At 40.4% G+C, this 21903-nt stretch overlaps 1 protein-coding gene across 2 annotated transcripts in view; it reads left to right on the forward strand.

Annotated features, from left to right (window-relative positions):
* Nucleotides 1–15211, forward strand: part of PSTPIP2 (proline-serine-threonine phosphatase interacting protein 2) — a 111863-nt gene extending 96652 nt beyond the window's left edge. The window contains exons 10-15 of one of the 2 annotated variants that reach the window (XM_075186217.1): nt 5141–5239; nt 5676–5772; nt 7215–7296; nt 8352–8401; nt 9829–9883; nt 13291–15211. In XM_075186217.1, the coding sequence (XP_075042318.1) occupies nt 5141–5239; nt 5676–5772; nt 7215–7296; nt 8352–8401; nt 9829–9875 (375 nt within the window). In that variant the 3' untranslated portion in view covers nt 9876–9883; nt 13291–15211. Of the gene's footprint in view, nt 1–5140; nt 5240–5675; nt 5773–7214; nt 7297–8351; nt 8402–9826; nt 9884–13290 lie in introns of both variants that reach the window. The other variant, XM_075186226.1, reaches the window with a different exon arrangement.
* Nucleotides 15212–21903: the final 6692 nt, after the last annotated feature.

Below are 21903 nucleotides of genomic sequence, written 5' to 3' on the forward strand. Positions count from 1 at the left end.
ACACATTCTGCAGTATCAGTCCAGTGGTGCTGTGTCCTGTGCTCTGTCCTGCTGAGTTCCGTAGTGCTGCTGGGTCCTGTGCCGTGTCCTGTTCAGTCCAGTGGTGCTGTGTCCTGTGCTCTGTGCTTCTAAGGGCATAGTTATTTCCCCATTATTCCCAAGTTTTTTAAAAATAAAAAAAAAGTAAAAAAAAAAAAAAAATTAAAAAAAATAAATAAATATATAATTATAACCAAATTTGCAAAACCAATCCAGCAGTATAAGTCCATTGGTACTGCAATATTACAAAGTTCACACATTCAGCAGTAAAAGTCCAGTGGTTCTGCAATATTACAAAGTTCACACATTCTGCAGTATCAGTCCAGTGGTGCTGTGTCCTGTGCTCTGTCCTGCTGAGTTCAGTAGTGCTGCTGGGTCCTGTTCAGTCCAGTGGTGCTGTGTCCTGTGCTCTGTGCTTCTAAGGGCATAGTTATTTCCCCATTATTCCCAAGTTTTTAAAAAATAAAAAAAAAGTTATAAAAAAAATTAAAATAAAAAAATAAAATAAAAAATAATTATAACCAAATTTGCAAAGCCAATCCAGCAGTATATAAGCCCATTGGTACTGCAATATTACCAAGTTCACACATTCAGCAGTAAAAGTCCAGTGGTACTGCTATTACAAAGTTCACTGATTCAGCAGTATAAGTCCAGTGCTACTCTCCTGTGCCGCATATAATTTTTAAAGGCTTTGCCGAGTGTGTGTGGCTTAGGGGTACGCTCTCTTGTGCTACATATAATGGAAAACCAAAATTTGGAGGATAAAGTAGGGAAAGATCAAGACCCACTTCCTCCTAATGCTGAAGCTGCTGCCACTAGTCATGACATAGACGATGAAATGCCATCAACGTCGTCTGGCAAGCCCGATGCCCAATCTCCTAGTACAGGGCATGTAAAATCCAAAAAGCCCAAGTTCTCAAAAAATAGCAAAAAGAGAAACTTAAAATCATCTGAGGAGAAACGTAAAGTTGGCAATATGCCATTTACGACACGTAGTGGCAAGGAACGGCTTAGGCCCTGGCCCGTGTTCATGACTAGTGGTCCAGCTTCACCCAAGGATCTAAGCCCACCCAACCCCTACAAAAAATTTAAGAGAGTTATGCTGTCAGCAACAACAACAAAACAGCAAAGAACTCTGCCTTCTAAACAGATGACATCACAAATCCCCAAGGCGAGTCAAAGGGTGTTGTTGGTTGTGAACCCTGACCTTCCCATCACTGTACGGGAAGAGGTGACTCCATCCAGCATTTGCAGCACGCCCTCTGCGTATGCTGGAAGGATCACCCACAGTCCAGTTACAGATTTGGCTAATGAAGGTGTGAATGTTGTACACTGGGAGGAGGATATTGATGTAGCTGGCGCTGAGGAGGATGTTGATGATTATGATGCAGACAGATACCAAATTGCCTTTCTCAATTTCTATTTATATTCTAGATTATATAACGGCTGAAAAGTTTCCTGTTTTACTCCTAGTGGAGAGGGGATCTGATGCAGACAGATACCAAACTGCCTTTGTCCATTTCTTTGTATATTTGAATTTCTAGTTCTACAGTCTATGCAGGCTACTTTATTTATATTCAACTACAAGTGTAGGGCGGGGGGGGCATAGATAGCCACCAAAGTAACGTGGTCCATTTAATTTCACTTTCTAGCTCAACAGTTTGTGCAGCCTGCTTTTTTTATCTTCAAAGTATTTATATTTACAAGCCTTGCAATCTAAATTAACTAGAGGGAGTGACGTGGTAGAACTCCAAAAGGCAGTTTGGAAGCCCCTGTACAAACTGGCTCTATTTTTTAACTGAGTTGTCCCCCCTCCAGTGTGTACTCGGAAAGAGTTTTTAGTGCAGCGGGGAACCTGGTCAGTGAGCGGCGAAGGAGGTTGCTTCCTCACAACGTAGAAAAAATGATGTTTATAAAAATGAATAATCAATTCCTCAATGAAGTACAGCACTGCCCTCCAGACAGTACAGAGGGACTGTGATTGTGGAGTCCAGCGGGGACGAATTGATAATGTGTGAGGAGGAGGAAGTACACACTGTAGGGAGAGAGGAATCAGAGGTTGAGGATGAGGACGACATCTTTCCTCAGTAGAGCCTGTTTAGTTTGTACAGGGAGAGATGAATAGCTTTTTTGGTGTGGGGGCCCAGACAAACCAATCATTTCAGCCACAGTTGTTTGGTAGGCCCTGTCGCTGAAATGATTGGTTTGTTAAAGTGTGCATGTCCTATTTCAACAACATAAGGGTGGGTGGGAGGGCCCAAGGACAATTCCATCTTGCAACTTTTTTTTTGGCATTATGTGACCATTCAACAGTCGTTTGCCATGTTCAAAAAGTAAAAGAAAATGCCAACAAATTCAATAAATTAAATCAAAAGTTAAATGCCCTGTCATTATTTAAAACAAGAGGTTTTGACGTGCTAGAATTAGTGTAGTGTTAAGATGTTATAAACACTACACTTGGAAATTGGAGGAGGTATTGTGGCCCCAGTATCAAATTGGGTACCGGGGCCACCCCACTACGCAGTCCAGATACTTGTTTGGTGGAATTCAGACCAGTTGAGGGTGTATTTATTTTATTGTGGCCCCGGTACCAAATTGGGTACCGGGGCCACCCCACTACGCAGTCCAGATACTTGTTTGGTGGAATTCAGACCAGTTGAGGGTGTATTTATTTTAGTGTGGCCCCGGTATCAAATTGGGTACCGGGGCCACCCCACTACGCAGTCCAGATACTTGTTTGGTGGAATTCAGACCAGTTGAGGGTGTATTTATTTTATTGTGGCCCCGGTACCAAATTGGGTACCGGGGCCACCCCACTACGCAGTCCAGATACTTGTTTGGTGGAATTCAGACCAGTTGAGGGTGTATTTATTTTATTGTGGCCCCGGTATCAAATTGGGTACCGGGGCCACCCCACTACGCAGTCCAGATACTTGTTTGGTGGAATTCAGACCAGTTGAGGGTTTTATTATTATATTGTGGGGACCACTCTATCTATACCACACTACAACTCTATACCACTCTATTTAATACTTTAATTCTATTTAATACTTTAATTCTATTACTAATTCCCATAAAGAGGAACTGCCGCCTCTATTTAATACTTTAATTCTATTAGTAGTTACCATAAAGAGGAACAAAATAAACCAATTTTACCAAAAGTATAATATGACTTAGACTTACAAACACTACACTTGAAAGATGCTGCCTTTAAATGAAAAAGTCAGTCTTCATTGCACGACTATGTGCAACAGGGACAGTTTTTTGGTTTACAAAGTCAACCAATAACACTTCGACCCTGTCTGTCTTTAACATACTTGATGGGATCTCAATGACGAATGGTCTGTACCATGTTTGGAGGAGGTATTGTGGCCCCGGTACCAAATTGGGTACCGGGGCCACTCCACTATGCAGTCCAGATAGAGGTGTATCAGATATTAAACAACGTTGACTGTTGCTGCAAAAATTTTAAATAATATTGTGGGGAATACTACACTACGCAGTCCATAAACTTTTTGGCTGGAATTCAGACCTATGTAGGGTTTTTTAATAATATTGTGGTGACCCACTCCTCTACGCAGTCCAGGTACATTTATTGGTGCGAATCATACAAGTTCAGGGTTTTTAATATATATTGTGGTGACCCACTCCTCTACGCAGTCCAGGTACATTTATTGGTGCGAATCATACAAGTTCAGGGTTTTTAATATATATTGTGGTGACCACTCCTCTACGCAGTCCAGGTACATTTATTGGTGCGCATCATACAAGTTGATGGTTTTCTTATTATATATATTGTGGTGACCCACTCCTCTACGCAGTCCAGGTACATTTATTGCTGCGAATCATACAAGTTGGTGGTTTTCTTATTATATATATTGTGGTGACCCACTCTTCTACGCAGTCCAGAAAGATACCTCGTTGCAACGTTTTGGACTAATAACTATATTTTGAGGTGTTCAGAATACACTGTAAATTAGTGGAAATGCTTGTTATTGAATGTTATCGAGGTTAATAATAGCGTAGGAGTGAAAATAAGCCCAAAAACTTGATTTTTAAACTTTTTATGTTTTTTTCAAAAAAAATCCGAATCCAAAACCTTAAATCCGAACCGAGACCTTTCGTCAAGTGTTTTGCGAGACAAATCCGAACCCCAAAAATAATGAAAATCCGGATCCAAAACACAAAACACGAGACCTCAAAAGTCGCCGGTGCACATCCCTAATGTGTGTGTGTGTATATATCTAATATATAAATGCTTAGTGGCGTCTGTCTGTGTGTGTGTGAAAAAAAAAAAAACAAGTTGCAGCGCCACCTGCTGGGCAGAGTTATACACTGACCTACTAAATTCTTAGTGTGTGTGGGAACAAAAAATTCAAAAAGGGCTGAAATTTGGTAGGGCTCAAACTCATTTTCGTGAGGTAATTTTACCTCATGAACACACATGTGTAGAGGCGTGCGTTAGTGTGTGTGTGTGTGTGTGTGTGTGTGTGTGGAAAAAACTATTTTCTCAGAAAGGGCTCATCCAATTGACCTGAAATTTGGTATACTGACATTATTTGACAAAAAAATTAGATTAGTCAAGTCAGTTAACTTCCATCATCCCCCTTTCCCCCCGTGGGAGGGGTAGTAAAGGCTAAATTTACGAGTTGAGGGGTCAAACTCATTTTCGTGAGGTAATTTTACCTCATGAACACACATTAAAAAGGCCGCTTGCGTCGGGAACTAACACTCTTCCCCTGAGGAGGCCTGGGCTAGGTCCAAATGCATGACAAGAACCTTTTTAAGACCTTAAGTAGCTTGATTTGACTAGAATGCATGAGTATCATGCACGGGTTAACTTGTATATATCTATAGATATACTGTATATTATGGAGTGCAGTGTTCTATGTATAAAGCATTGGATGCCTCCTTACTGTCTACAAGTACATGTATAACAGTGAAAAAAATATATGTATAAATACTTTTTATGACGCATTTGTTTATGACATTTGAAGGATGCAGCACACAGCAATGATTGAATGAATGAATGTGCAATTTTTTAATCAATGACTACAGTTCTTTGTGTATCTTAATTGTCTTTGACAAAATGTGTTTGCAGTTTTTTGAGAACCAGGACTGGGAGAGGATAAACTACTACAGAAACGCAGTGTGGACGCACGTCAATCAGCTGTCGCAGCAGTGTGTTAACAGTGACGTGGTGAGTGTCAATAGGAGTATATCATTCTCACTTCCACTAGTGATCAGGACGGAACGGGAATCACAAAGGAAAACCTAAACATCTACCCAGATAAAAGAAATAAAAATTTAAATCCAAAGAATAGTGCTATTCGTAGATTTATCAAACTTCTAAAAAGGAAAAGTGAGGGAGTTGTCCACAGCAGCGAATCAGATTCCAGCGATCATTTTATAGAATGTACTAGATAAATGGTAGCTAGAATCTGATTGGCTGCTATGGGCAAGGCCTCCACTTTTCCTTGATAAATCTATCCCACTGTCTTTACTCCCAATTACAAGCTTAATGATGATCAATTAAGATAAATTATGGTCCGTGCCAGCATGTCACTACGTAACGCATGTCTTAGGCGGTATCAGATATGTTTGTATCCTCACATGTTGTTCTTCTCAACTTCTAGATGTGTGAAAAAGTCCGCAAAGTACTGGAAGGATGTAATATCGAGAAAGATATAGAATATTTTACAGAAAACTATAAAACAGGAGATAAACCACCAGGTCGGTCTTTTCAGCCATGTGTCATCGCCAATTGTAACCATGTCAGTGATGTCTGTGTGTTCCCATGGGCTGGGGGCGTGCACAGGGATTGGATTATTTATTAATCAATCATTAAATCATTCTTGGGAGTCCTGCTCAGTTACATGAAAAAAGCTTTTAAATTGTGTTAATCAAAACGGCACGTGTACTTCACATGTTCAGCCTCAAATTACACAGGTAAGGGTAACAGCAAAACAAGTGAGGGATTGAGAGAGAGATAAATTAGGACGAGAGAGAAAGTAAGTGGAAGTGAGCACAGAGACTGAAAGGAGGAGGACAAGATGTATACTCATAGTTGCCTAATCTCCTGGAATGTCCGGGAGACTCCTGAATTTTTGGAAGCTCTCCCGGACTCCTGGGAGAGCCGGGCAACCTCCCAAATCCTTCCCGCTTCGTTGGTGAAGTGGGTGGGGGTGGGGCTAATCATGTCACCGTGGCCTGCTGTAGAAGACCGAAATTGGTATTGTACAGCAGGGGGCGGGGCCAGGATGACGTGATTAGCGTGGCCACACCCCCAAGCCATGGCTAACTTTGGAGTTTTCCCGGTGGGGTGATCTCCAAAGTTGGCAAGTATGTGTATGCTAGAGAATCCAGATTCTAGAGTGTAACTTACCATCCATCTAGCCTGATCCTGGTGCTACCCTCGAGCCTGTTCTCCAACTGCACACCTCACCTGTCCTCTCTGAGAGAGCCAAATAGCGATTCGCTGTCCCGGCATGGCTTGGTAATCTTGCTGGAGTGCCACCTACAGCCACTCCTAAAATACTGCCTGTAACTAGGTACTAATCTTGCCTTACAATTGGCGTTACCAAGTATGTTATGTACTGTAATGAACAATTATGTTTGCCATGTCTTATGACCCCCTCCCCCTCCCCTAGATGCAGAGCTCACATCCAGCATTACAGGGGAGCCTCTGGATTAGATAAAATACATTTAAAATTAAGATAAAAATATAACCATTACCTATCAGAGCATATATATCCACTAGTACTTTTTTGTTACTTTTTGTATACTATGAAATTAATTATTTACTGACAATAGCAAAGTGTACATTTTGTGGTTTCAAATGTGGACAATGAGCTAAATGGCCTTTTTGAAATGCACTGTGGGATAAGGGGACCAAGAAACGTGTTCAACGACATTTTGCAATCCTGGATTGTACAATCTGGTGGTGGTGACACATGTTTATAATTAGAAAATTCTCATAAGCAAAAGAACCTTATTACAATTGTGAAATAGAAAAAAACCAGAGCCTATGAAAAACACCCGGAATTTTGGCCCTTATCACAATGTGTTAGAAGGTAGAAATATACAAGTGAAATAATACTTCTGACACAGGAGATTACACTACAATGAACTGTTCTCATTACCATGTAACAATGTCTATATTCTGTGTTTTCCAGCTCCGATCCCTTATGAAAACTACTACAATAACCAGAAGAACTCAGCACCTGCAATAAGGACGAATTACCCACCACCCCCTACGTATGTATAGCTGTCCCATCTTTGTGAATGCAGTGGTTAGAGTGATACATATCCCCCTGGCCCCCTCCCCCGCATCTCAGATCCCAAGATTCTCTAGGCAGACACGTACAGCCCTGCGCAGGATAGTCCTCCTCGCTGCTGAACGACTTGTTGCTTCACTGATGGCAACTTCAACTTGACATTTAGGGGGAAATACATTTTTACATGAAGTTCACGTTTAATTCTCCCACATTGGTTTCTAACCTGACATTACTTAGAAGTTGAGGTTTTCACAATACTTCTCCGTCCTAATCGCTCAGACTTATTATTAATGCTGCAGAGAAGCTGCTAGGTTTAAATAGTTTATTTCTGTTCAACCGTATTTATCTACAGTATATACCACATATTAGTAATATTTCTAAATTAATATGCAAAAGCTATTTGGTCAGGTACAGTTACTAAATCAGTTGATATCAGTAATACTTGCTAATACATTTGTTGGAAGGTAACGCACATAATGTTTAGTATAATATTTGTATAACTGCAACAAGCTATAGCTAGATGTAATCGTTCGGAGCACAGTAAGATTGTGACAGTCAGTCAGTATATAGATATGTTAAGCTGGGTACACACTAATGCAGTCTTACTTCAGATGCAATTTCTGTAACGATTTCACCAATGATTCTAAGTCCCGATGATCACACAGATCCATGTGCACACACCTACACGATTTACCTTCAGATCTGTGATCTTCAGCTCTCATAACCATCTGCTGAAAAGATTGTGACTCTATACACACTACAGATATCTGCCTACACTGCTGGTAGTGAGTGCGTACACACTGCCACATTTGCCCGACATCGTTCCATCATTGATCGTGATCTTTAGGAAGTTTATAAAACCAAACCAAACGATGTGATGTGTTATGGTAGATAAAACATGCTGGTGGGAGCAATATCTGAAGAAATGGTTGTGAATCCTATGATCTGCATGATAACTGCATTAATGTGTACCCAGCTATTCAGTGTCCAGATTTTTCCTCCTCGTATTTACAAATGTCATTATGTGTTTTACAGACGAGGAGTCCCGCAGCCCCCCATCACTGAGCAAGCTGGTTGTCTGGAAGGTGATATATTTGCATAGTGCAGTTTGATAGTCAAAATGTCTCCATTTTTGTATTATGTTCACATCTGGAAAAGAGAAGACTTAACTGATATGTTCAAGTACTGAACTGTAGCCATTATTGCAATAAATGGGGAAGAATATTTTCCAGTGAAGGTACACAGATAAGGGTTACACATGGACAGCATGGTGGCTCAGTGGTTAGCACTTCTGCCTCACAGCACTGGAGTCATGAGTTCGATTCCCGACCATGGCCTTATCTGTGTGGAGTTTGTATGTTCTCCCCGTGTTTGCGTGGGTTTCCTCCCACACTCCAAAAACATACTGCTAGGTTAATTGGCTGCTATTAAATTGACCCTAGTCTCTCTCTCTCTCTGTGTCTGTGTGTTTGTTAGGGAATATTTAGACTGTAAGCTCCAATGGGGCAGGGACTGATGTGAATGAGTTCTCTGTACAACGCTGCGGAATTAGTGGCGCTATATAAATAACTGATGATGATGATGATGCAATTAAATGACAACTGAAAACAAAATTTACAGGTAGAATACATACTAAATTAAAAATGCTGCGTTCCAATAACCTGTGCCATAACTGGCCTGGCCAACGAGTGAGAATTCACCAATCAGCACACAGCGTTCCAGTTACCTAGAGGACTGCCGGCCTGATTCAGAGTGAGAGATGCACCCGTTTGCGTAGCGTATCTTTGCGTTTTTCCACACTGCGCATACTCAGAAAGGGAGCGGAAGCAACTGCGGCTAATCAGACCTGTGACCTTTTGGCACTTACGACTCCTTACGCATGACTGGGGCAGTAAGGGGTGTTCTATCGTAGGTAATGTACAGTGCGCACGTTTTTGAGCAATTGCGTACAGACTCAGACTGGGCCGTAGTGGCAGATACAGCAGAAAAAGCAGATTTATTTGCCGATGATTTGCAAATGTTTATTGAGTCTTTCAAACAATAGTAAACGTATTTGCTGAGCGCTATGTAATATTCAGAAAATTGCAACAAAATGTCTCTTATGTAAAAAGAATATACAGTTTTATTACTTTGTTTAAGCTTGAAATGTTAGAAATATAACAGCATAATATCAATTTAAAATGGACAATATAGTCAATCAAGTATTATGGAAACACTTATAGCATACAATTGAGGAATAGCCAGTCCTATATCTGCACGGAGTTAAGAGAATAAATATCAAACAAGAGAACCGAACTTTAGGATATAGAGTCTTTTGCTTTCTTCTAAGGCTAAAATACAGCAATCAAACGTGGAATCTTCGTCTTTGAAGAAATATAACATCTAGTAAACAATAGAAACAGTTTAACGCGTTTCTCTGTTAACTCGCAATTTCATCAGAAGCAGATCGAGATGTATTGAGACTTATCAGAGGATGAATATTCACTAACGAGCTTATTTCTTTAATTGTCAGATGATCCTGCTTATGCGTCGGTGGGAAATTTCAAATTGTATCAATAACAGAGAATGTGAGTACCCTACGTGTTATGTATCAATAATAGAGAATGTGAGAACCCTACGTGTTATGTATCAATAACAGAGAATGTGAGTACCCTACGTGATATGTATCAATAACAGAGAATGTGAGTACCGTACGTGTTATGTATCAATAACAGAGAATGTGAGTACCCTACGAGTTATGTATCAATAACAGAGAATGTGAGTACCGTACGTGTTATGTATCAATAACAGAGAATGTGAGTACCCTGCGCGTTATGTATCAATAACAGAGAATGTGAGTACCCTACGTAATATGTATCAATAACAGAGAATGTGAGTACCCTACGAGTTATGTATCAATAACAGAGAATGTGAATACCCTGCGCGTTATGTATCAATAACAGAGAATGTGAGTACCCTACGTAATATGTATCAATAACAGAGAATGTGAGTACCCTACGTAATATGTATCAATAACAGAGAATGTGAGTACCCCACGTGTTATGTATCAATAACAGAGAATGGGAGTACCCTGCGTGTTATGTATCAATAACAGAGAATGTGAGTACTCCACGTGTTATGTATCAATAACAGAGAATGGGAGTACCGTACGTGTTATGTATCAATAACAGAGAATGTGAGTACCCTACGAGTTATGTATCAATAATAGAGCATGTGAGTACCCTACGAGTTATGTATCAATAACAGAGAATGTGAGTACCCTACGAGTTATGTATCAATAACAGAGAATGTGAGTACCCTATGAGTTATGTATCAATAACAGAGAATGTGAGTACCCTATGAGTTATGTATCAATAACAGAGAATGTGAGTACCCCACGTGTTATGTATCAATAACAGAGAATGTGAGTACCCTACGAGTTATGTATCAATAACAGAGAATGTGAGTACCCCACGTGTTATGTATCAATAACAGAGAATGTGAGTACCCTACGTGTTATGTATCAATAACAGAGAATGTGAGTACCCTACGCGTTATGTATCAATAACAGAGAATGTGAGTACCCTACGTGATATGTATCAATAACAGAGAATGTGAGTACCCTACGTGTTATGTATCAATAACAGAGAATGTGAGTACCCCACGTGTTATGTATCAATAACAGAGAATGTGAGTACCCTACGTGTTATGTATCAATAACAGAGAATGTGAGTACCCTACGTGTTATGTATCAATAACAGAGAATGTGAGTACCCCACGTGTTATGTATCAATAACAGAGAATGTGAGTACCCTACGTGTTATGTATCAATAACAGAGAATGTGAGTACCCTACGCGTTATGTATCAATAACTGAGAATGTGAGTATCCTACGTGTTATGTATCAATAACAGAGAATGTGAGTACCCTATGAGTTATGTATCAATAACAGAGAATGCAAGTACCCCAGGTGATATGTATCAATAATAGAGAATGTGAGTACCCCACGTGTTATGTATCAATAACAGAGAATGTGAGTACCCTACGAGTTATGTATCAATAACAGAGAATGTGAGTACCCCACATGTTATGTATCAATAACAGAGAATGTGAGTACCCTACGTGTTATGTATCAATAACAGAGAATGTGAGTACCCTACGTGTTATGTATCAATAACAGAGAATGTGAGTACCCTACGTGTTATGTATCAATAACAGAGAATGTGAGTACCCTACGTGTTATGTATCAATAACAGAGAATGTGAGTACCCTACGTGTTATGTATCAATAACAGAGAATGTGAGTACCCCATGTGATATGTATCAATAACAGAGAATGTGAGTACCCTACGTGTTATGTATCAATAACAGAGAATGTGAGTACCCTACGTGTTATGTATCAATAACAGAGAATGTGAGTACCCTACGTGTTATGTATCAATAACAGAGAATGTGAGTACCCTACGTGTTATGTATCAATAACAGAGAATGTGAGTACCCTACGTGTTATGTATCAATAACAGAGAATGTGAGTACCCTACGTGTTATGTATCAATAACAGAGAATGTGAGTACCCTACGTGTTATGTATCAATAACAGAGAATGTGAGTACCCCACGTGTTATGTATCAATAACAGAGAATGTGAGTACCCTACGTGTTATGTATCAATAACAGAGAATGTGAGTACCCTACGTGTTATGTATCAATAACAGAGAATGTGAGTACCCCACGTGTTATGTATCAATAACAGAGAATGTGAGTACCCTACGTGTTATGTATCAATAACAGAGAATGTGAGTACCCTACGCGTTATGTATCAATAACTGAGAATGTGAGTATCCTACGTGTTATGTATCAATAACAGAGAATGTGAGTACCCTATGAGTTATGTATCAATAACAGAGAATGCAAGTACCCCAGGTGATATGTATCAATAATAGAGAATGTGAGTACCCCACGTGTTATGTATCAATAACAGAGAATGTGAGTACCCTACGAGTTATGTATCAATAACAGAGAATGTGAGTACCCCACGTGTTATGTATCAATAACAGAGAATGTGAGTACCCTACGTGTTATGTATCAATAACAGAGAATGTGAGTACCCTACGTGTTATGTATCAATAACAGAGAATGTGAGTACCCTACGTGTTATGTATCAATAACAGAGAATGTGAGTACCCTACGTGTTATGTATCAATAACAGAGAATGTGAGTACCCTACGTGTTATGTATCAATAACAGAGAATGTGAGTACCCCATGTGATATGTATCAATAACAGAGAATGTGAGTACCCTACGTGTTATGTATCAATAACAGAGAATGTGAGTACCCTACGTGTTATGTATCAATAACAGAGAATGTGAGTACCCTACGTGTTATGTATCAATAACAGAGAATGTGAGTACCCTACGTGTTATGTATCAATAACAGAGAATGTGAGTACCCTACGTGTTATGTATCAATAACAGAGAATGTGAGTACCCTACGTGTTATGTATCAATAACAGAGAATGTGAGTACCCTACGTGTTATGTATCAATAACAGAGAATGTGAGTACCCTATGTGATATGTATCAATAACAGAGAATGTGAGTACCCCATGTGATATGTATCAATAACAGAGAATGTGAGTACCCTACGTGTTATGTATACCAGAGACCAATATAGCACATCCATATGAAACATTCATAAATTACTTATATTGGGGTCATCCTTAGTGTGTAAACATTCTACAGGTCTCTGACATCACACCCCCACGCATTTTGACTTTGCACCTGGTGTGTGCATGAATGCAGGTGTGTTGTGTGTTCCTAGGCTGCTTTTTAGTCCCAAAACAGCCCATTATGGCATGGTAACACCCATCACATGAAGTCAAGGCACGCTTTGGATGGAGATAACACTTTAAGCTCCTGCGTTTGTCCATTTCATATATTGGGAGATATGGCAGTGTGCAGTATAGGACTATAACCGCTCCTCTCTTCTCTCTCTACTAGGTAACGGATCTGGAACGGTTTCGGACTCTGTCCCTTTCACTCTCAGGGATGAAGATACGAATGTCTTAGTTTATATTTGTAGTTAAGGTTGTAGGACCGAACCTGCTGGGACCTTTAGTAAACGTCTTACATCTGACATAACGTTTCAGTTTAGCTTTGAAATAGAAAAAAACCCAGCGCAACACGACCCACAAGTCTATTCTGCTGTGATGGGAGCCAGCAGTCCATGCGTTTAATAGAAACAAAAAAGGTGACTCTTAAGGTTATCTTATATGACCACCAGATAAAAAGATGTCGTCACCTATATCCACTGTCTTCAAGAACCCAGACATTGATTGGCAGCTAGTGTTCTGAAAGGGTTCTGCAGCAGCTGTGAGGTTTAAGTTAGGCAGGCCTGGACCACTGAAGCTGTCCAGGTGTTGTGAAACTACAACTCCCAGCATGCTTTGCCAGCCGATAGTTTGCAGGGTATGCTGATATACACATATATATATTTATATATACATATATATATATATATATATATATATATATATATATATATATGTATGTGTGTGTGTATGACACAGACCCCTTTCACATCTCTCCTCTCCACCCTTCTCACTATCTTCCGTCTACTTTCTCCCACCCCCTCTCACACATCCCCTCTTTTTCTGTCCCCCATTTTCTCTCTTAACCCTTCTTTTACTTACCTCCATCTCAGTACCCTCACCCTCCATTCACCCCTACCCCCCATCTTTCTCTCCTCTCTCCCTCAGTTGTCTCCCTCACCAGGTAGAAGACTGATTAATGACTACATCTGTGTCCTGGAGAACCAACAGCCATTTTCTTGTAGCACATCTCCTGAGGTGTGCTACCAGAAAATGGCCACCACCCTTCAGCAGTAGGGGTTGGGCTATAGAAAAATGGCCACACCCTCCAACGCTTCCACCATGGTGATTCTGCCCACCACTTCTCTGGCCGGACTCCAGGGGGTATCCCGGACACCCTGGGAGTATGACAAGTATGATCGAATTACCAGCCCAGGCTTGGTTATCCCGTGGTGTGGGAGGACCACCACCAAATCATTACTTGGGTGACGGCAATATGAATATGAGAGAGGGATGACCAGGAGTGGACAACCCCTTTAAATTTTATCTGTCGCCATAAATGAACATTTTGTGATACAGTAGACATCACAAATTACATATATCCCAATATTGCCATATCTATGTTGTCTAGTGATTTTTATCAGTCTCCTTCCACTGCCATATTATTCAGCTTATGCCGAGAAGGCAGATTCCACGGGCGTTGATGTCATTTAAAAAGAAAAATGTCTTCTGCTGCTGTAGTTTTGGGAAAAGGCCATTAATAAAGTTGTCAGCACCCACTCCCGATATACGTAGGGTCCATCTTTACTAGAAATGTTCTGTTAAAGAAATAGGCATTTAATTGCATCATTGAGGGGTTGGGGTGACAACTACGGGTGAGGAAGGGTTACAAAGAGGTGTACACAAATTTTAGACATGAGCCATTACTAATATATTGTTACATATTTGCACTTATTAATTTAAGAGGGAGTCTATATATTAATTGCCATACTGAGATAAATTAAATATCCATTTACTCCAATGAAACGGTGTCTCTGGTACCCAAAATCATCATTGCAATAGTCATCATCCCGAAACAACGTTTGAACATTGGATCCACCGGACATGGGAGTACCTTTAATTTACTTAGCTAAATATATATGAAAACACATAGGTTTATGTACTGTTTAAAGTATGTTTTGCGCTGTAAGTTCCTTTTCTGTGGTGTTTTAACCAATATAGGTGTATGTTGGAATGACTGTCAATTTTATGCATTTGCATTGTTGAGTAATGTGGTTGAAGGAAACTGAAATGTAGTTTAATGTTTATATAAAGACAAATATACCATGTGACTTGCTTTGTATTGTGTTATATGTGGAATGAAATGAACATTGGAAACAGGAGAATAAATAACTTTACGTTTACAAATATTCAGAAAGCAAAAATTGGGACAAAACAAGCTTGGTCCCCAGTCTGTCCAAGGCACGCTGCAGTCTGCATAACCACTCCCCCACATTTCAGAGAGGCCACTCCCCACCCAGATTGGACACGCCCTTTTGGGGTACAAATGTAGGGACTGTCCTGACAAAACTATTGGGAAGTATGAAAGTGTTTTATAACCCAGGTTTCTAAATCAATCTAAGGTTAAACCCTGCAGTTTGCTGAAGTACAACCCCCATCCTCACAGATCCACATCAATCCCTACATTTCCTATTGTAAAATTAAGCCATGACTTCAATCCACACCCTGGTACAACCACATCACACCCCTTTCTGACTGACCACACCCCGTTTGACTGATGGAATTCGGGGCTGTCCTGCAAAAATCAGGACTGTTAATGGTATTATTTGAATCTTAGGTTCCTAACCTATGGTACGTGCATTCCAAGGGGTGACTCTGATAGATTCATAGGGGTACTTTATTGACGCAAGTATAATTCAAAATAACTTCAAGGGATGGATTTATCAAACTACTTCACTTTTCCTTTTATCGCATATTAAACAGTGTTAAAAAAACATTATCAAACAAAGATAAACAGCCATCGCACACAATAAAATAATTACGTTCTGGGAGAATTTTGTAACTTTAAATAACCTACTTGGAATTTAACTTGTTTGAAACTTGAATAATTCAATATACCTGAGGTCTAATCATGTGTAACAATATCGGTTCTTTTTAAAGTTACATAGAAGACTTGGAAGATGGAAGAGCGCATTCAGGAAACCCCAATATATGGACAGCATCCAAAATTAGGTCATAGTTCTACTGCATATTAGTATTGGAGGCAGTATATCTCAGCTACCTCAGCGCTACTGTTTTGTTAATTTGCGTCAATGACCGATAGTTTTACAGTCACTGTAATAGGCCCCATAAGAGATTAGAATTATCTAAACAGGTGGAGCTGTGATTCCTCCCACACTCCAAAAACCTACTGGTAGTTAACTGGCTTCTGTTTGTGTGGTAGGGAATATAGATTGTAAACTGCACTGGGGCAGGGACTGATGTGAATGGCTACATGAGAATGTAGACATTATATAAATAAAGGATAAGACACCATGAAATGTAATAACTAGGTCCTTCTCAATCTTCAATAAAAAAAAAGGGCTTTATTCTTCTATTGGGGCAATGATTACATGCGTAGCCTGATTATTGTGGTTTGGACCTGTGATCTAACCAGGCTACTCGTACTTTTGGTACCAAACTAGCTTGTACTTGACGACTTGATTACGAGTATGAAGCTGGTTGCTTCCTCTAGCCAGGTCTCAAACTGCAAGATCAACTTTTCAGACACTTTCAACATTAATATCCCAACAACATCAGAAGATGGTTTGTCGCAATATTTCCATTTTAAGTGGCAATGATCTAGCATAAATTATCTATGAATAATTGACAATCTCTATTCACTTAATTTCATATCTCTATTGAAAAGCATTCAAGCAGACTTGACGAGATGAACACCCCCCCCCCCAACACACTTTACTTGACAAAATAGAATTAACATACTTAAAATGCAAATATTACCCTATATCAGGCTTGGCTAACCTAAGGCACTCCAGGTGTTGTGAAGTCCCAGCATACCCTTCCAGTAATAAGCTGCTATATATTGGCAAAGCATGCTGGGGATTGTAGTTTCACAACACACAACACCTGGAGTGCCACAGGTTAGCCAAGCCTGCCCTATATTATATAATTAATGCAAATGATTGCAATAGATACTCCCTGCTCCTTTTTCAAATCTCTCCAAGCCATGTGAATCAAATTTTCAATACAAGTACCCTAAATTGAAACTTGATTTTGATGATGAATCCTATTGCCCTGGACGGGCTTGGGTCCCAGATCACCTTAAATACTAACATGCAGGGAATTTAGCTGGATTAATAGATTGGTACTCCAACACAGGTCATAAGCAATGGGAACAACTACAAGCCTTCCTCTCACCTCTCCCCCGATTGCTGTGAATGCTGAAAGATAAAAATTGACAATTTTGTTGGTGAGGATTTGGAACAGATCATTTAATGATATAAACATTTACTCCATCCCTACAAAACAGAAGTGGAAGTTGCTCAATCAATTTATAGTTTCAGCTGCTATAACCAGCAAAGGAACTATTTCTTCTTGTACATATAAATGCAGAAATCTCAGTTGCACACATTTGCAAATGTATGGAAAGCCACCCACCCCGTTCTGCTATGATGTGATGGGGAGAGGACAGTTACAAGATAAAGATATACTCCCTAACGATTTTTTTAGACTGATTTGCATATAATTAACTGTCTCATTTTATTCACACCTTACTAGGATAGAGTCTTTCAGCCTTATTTAAAGTTGGGTTTATGTCAATTTTTGTGAAGTTAATATATAGGCATTTCTGTATGGTTCCTGCAGATCAAGGTGTGTATCTTAGATGTACGCTTGAAGATATGGAACGAGAGTAAGTATGGGTCAGATGAGCACAGTAAGGGTACGCTGCACGTTCCCTGCGTATTCAGGTTGTCAAATGTATTTCGTAGTCTGTTAAATATATGGATATTAGAAGTCATTGAAGAGTCATGTGACCATATCAAAGCGTGAATCTGTATCAACAACCTGTTTCCTTCAAGAGGGAAAAAAACTCCGGCGCTCACAACAAGGAAATGTACTTCAATAATAGAAGGAGGAGAGAACTGTACAGCTGACCAAAACAAAGAGTAGCAAATACACCAAATAATATAATTATATTTATAAATATAAAATTCTTTCTCCACTTGCCACTGTAGCCGGTTCAGGGTCTATTGCAAACCCTAAAAGAAAAAGTAACATACAAAAATGAACCGCGCTGTGGAGAGTGAAATATACAATCATAAAACAATATGGTGGATGGCAAAGATGGTTCAATGTATATAAAATAATCAATTTATTACACCACAATCAATGACACACACATATATAAAAAACCATACTGATAAAACAGAAAACAAAATATAAAATATACAAAATACAGTGGAATAAGCTCCCAGTGGGCTACAGGGTCTAATAAAATTTAGCTCAGTCAATGGAACCCCAATAGCTGAACATACCAAAAAACTAATAGAGAATCCTCCATAGGTTGTTAGAGAAAATAACCCATTCTCAAAAATCAGAACCAGTCTGCCGGAGAAACGATCCCCAATGTGGTCTACTGTTGGAAGTAGGTATGAAGAATAAATGATTCCAGACAAGTATTTCGGGAGTGTTAAACTCCTGTAGTGAATGAAGTACTCACGGAGTAAACAGTTCACACTCCAAGGAGGAGGGGGATAAACAGAATAAGTTGTTTGCTTACCTTTAAGTATTCTAAATCAGGGTTGTCCAGCCCGCGGGCCGCATGCGGCCCAGCACGCCTGTAAATGTGGCCCAGAAGGAGTTTTGGTTGTGGCAAGGGGGCAGCACTGTTAATGGAAAAAAAAAATCCTGCAAAAAAAAGAATAGAAAATACTTACCTTGCGGTCACGCGGTCACGCCAGCTGGTACTCCGGCTCCCTCCCTTGTCTCCTCCTCCATGCGGTGACCAGTGAATGAACTGGTCCTGGAGCATCATGGACCTTATCTCCCTGCTATCTACTTCTACTTGTAATACTAATGGGGCATAATATATTATTCTCTTTGGCCCATTATAAGTTGTTATCCCTTAACTAACATAGTGGTGTAATTAGCAAAACAGGTGACAATTTGGGGTCACAGTGATGTATATGTCAGGTACCGCAGGCCTGGTCAGGGCACCCTGATATACAATGCCTGGCTTAAATGCACTTTATTGATATTGCATCGAAACAATACAAAAAGTGATTATAGTATAATAACTAGAGAGGATTTTTTGAACAGGGCGATTGAAAGGTAAGTATAGGGGTATTTGAAAAAAAAGTGATATATATATGTAACCCCTGGGGATGCTGCAGTTGGACTTGAGCACCCAGGGGCTAATAATCACACTTGCATCAGTAAGAAAAGAGATGCATATAGCTATTTACCAGTCAAGGAGAAGGAACTACATCTCCCAGAAAGCTGTTATGAAGAGGGGGCGGAGCCTAAGAAGACTGAGAAACCTGAGGGCGGAGAGAGAGAGGGAGAGAGGAGCATCCTGGGAGAGACTGAGCTGTGTGACCAGTTCAGATAGGTGACCCTAGGCAGAAGGGCACTGGATGAGTGATCTGAGCAGAGAGAGCAGTCTGCAGAGATATCAAAGCTGGGTGCAGTTCTGAACAGAACCTGCTGGAAGCCACAGTTTGAAGCTGTAGGAGGAGGTTTGCATGCATCTCTGAAGAAGGACATTTTACAAGTCAGCCATTTTGGAGATAATCAAGTTCAGACCTGTGACACACTGGTGCAGATAAGTTACTGGTTATTTTTATCTATCTGTTGTTGTTCAAGTGGGGTTTGGACTATATCTGGCCACAAGGGCTGAAGAGTTAGGGATAGATGGGTGGGCAGGTAAATATGCACCAAGTGTGTGTCTAATCAGCACTTGTGGAACTACAAGTCCCAGGATACAAATTAGAAAGGATTTTACAGTTGTTGCTAGAGGAGGGTCTGCATACTGTGACTGCTGTACCTCACTGCAAGTGATTTAAAGACCTCCAACATCTGCAAACTGGACACATGATGTTTCCATGCCATGCTGCATACATACAGAAGGGCCCCAACTTGCAGTGCACTGCTCTATTTGTGTGGTGTGTTTGAATACTGCTGTGTGTGTTTGGCAGTACATTGTAGGGCTATAAGGGAAAATATATAAATTCACCCTGCAAGATATTCACAGTATCAGGAGCAAGTAAGATATCTGATATATTTTTTCATGTGTATAAAGCTGTGACAGTTAATGGTTATATTGTTATATATTATATTATATTGTATGCTGTTATTGATTTATTGCGAGTTTTTGTGTTAACTTGGTGTGCATAGTAAGAAGTGGTGCGCCACTTTCATCCACACTGTTTTATTACTGTATTGTATTGTTTGCACTATTATTTCAAATTATACCAAAGTATATTTTTCTATAAAATTACAAAGCTGCATTTAGGATTTCCATTTAAATAAATGTGCCTGGCTGGCTTTTGCAGCACACATTTTGTCACAGAGTGTTAATACTGGGCAGGGGGTTTCCCGAATCTCCCCCTGGTGTATCTTTGGAACACCCCCCAGAAGAGAAAGCAGAGATTCGGGTGGAGGCACTGAAAACCAAGTACCAAGGTGAGAAGCATCTGCGTGGTTCAATATATATATATACCCTCACAACGCTTAATACACAAGGGGGTGTTACAGTGGAGGCACTGCTGAGATACTGAAGACACACTCAGTGAAACCCATCAGCACAGACGTCATGGATAGTATAAGAGAAGAAGTGTTTCTGTGGTGTGAACAACAGACTGTGGCCCCAACTCGATGTTTAGGGATCTATGGTGACTCTCAGGGAGTGACAGATGAGGAAGTCCTGCATGTGCTCCACAGGATTTATGGGGTAGAACATCCTAAAATCCTTGGATGGAAAGGTAGAGATCAGCATAAGACCAGTCTGATCCTCTGTGAGACGCAAGCAGAATTGGATAAAGATTTTCTTCCCTCCCTCGTTTCTGGGCCACAAAAACAACAATGGCATATTGTGATACCGTTAAAGCCAAAACAGCTAGTCGCAGCACCTCTTAATGCTGAACTTCCAGATGGAGATATTAACCGACAAGTATTCCCTCAGGCCAGGGAAGAGAATTCTCAGTCACCCTCCAGTACTAGGAAAACTGATGAGGATCAAAGCGAACTGTTCCTCACTGCTGTACAGAAACTGGTAGACCAGTTAGGAAAGTCACAGCATGAAGGGGGCTACAGAAGGCTCCGGCTCTTCTCAGGAATAAAACCAGTCCCTACTGGGGAAGAAACTTACGAGGCATGGAAAGAGATGGCTTCCCAATACCTGGAGGAATGGCATTGCTCCGAACCCTATAAGAGACAGCGGATCGTTGAAAGTCTGCGAGGTCCCGCTGGAGAACTAATCCAAGCTGTACGGAGAAGTGACCCCCAAGCCACTGCACGACACTACTTAGCGACTCTAGATCAGGAATATGGAATGGCAGAGGATGCAACAGATCTGCTCTATCAGCTACGCCACACCTATCAGGAGTCAGGGGAGACATTGTCCAATTATATCTATCGGCTGGACAAGCTGATCCACCTTATTGTGTCAAAGAAAGGAATACCCCTAGCAGAAGTAGACGACAGGCGTATGCAACAGTTGTTACGGGGTGCTCTGTCCCATGACCCAGTAGCGATGAAGATAAGAAATGCTCAACTGGGACAACCATCACCTACTTTTCTTCAGTTGATACAAGATGTTAAACAAGAGGAAGCTATAGTTAAATCCCGAGAGAGGGTGACCAAGAAAGTCAAGGTCGTACAGTCAAAGCCCGAGGCTGACCTTCCCAGCACTGAGTTAATGAAGATTGTGGAGAAACAAGGTGAGCAGATTGCTCAGTTGTTGGAGATGCAGAAGCAGATTCAAGCACAGATGCTGAAATACCACACTACCGAGCAACTGCAC

This window comes from Mixophyes fleayi, chromosome 1 (assembly GCF_038048845.1).
Source record: "Mixophyes fleayi isolate aMixFle1 chromosome 1, aMixFle1.hap1, whole genome shotgun sequence".
Taxonomy (NCBI): Eukaryota; Metazoa; Chordata; class Amphibia; order Anura; family Limnodynastidae; genus Mixophyes; species Mixophyes fleayi.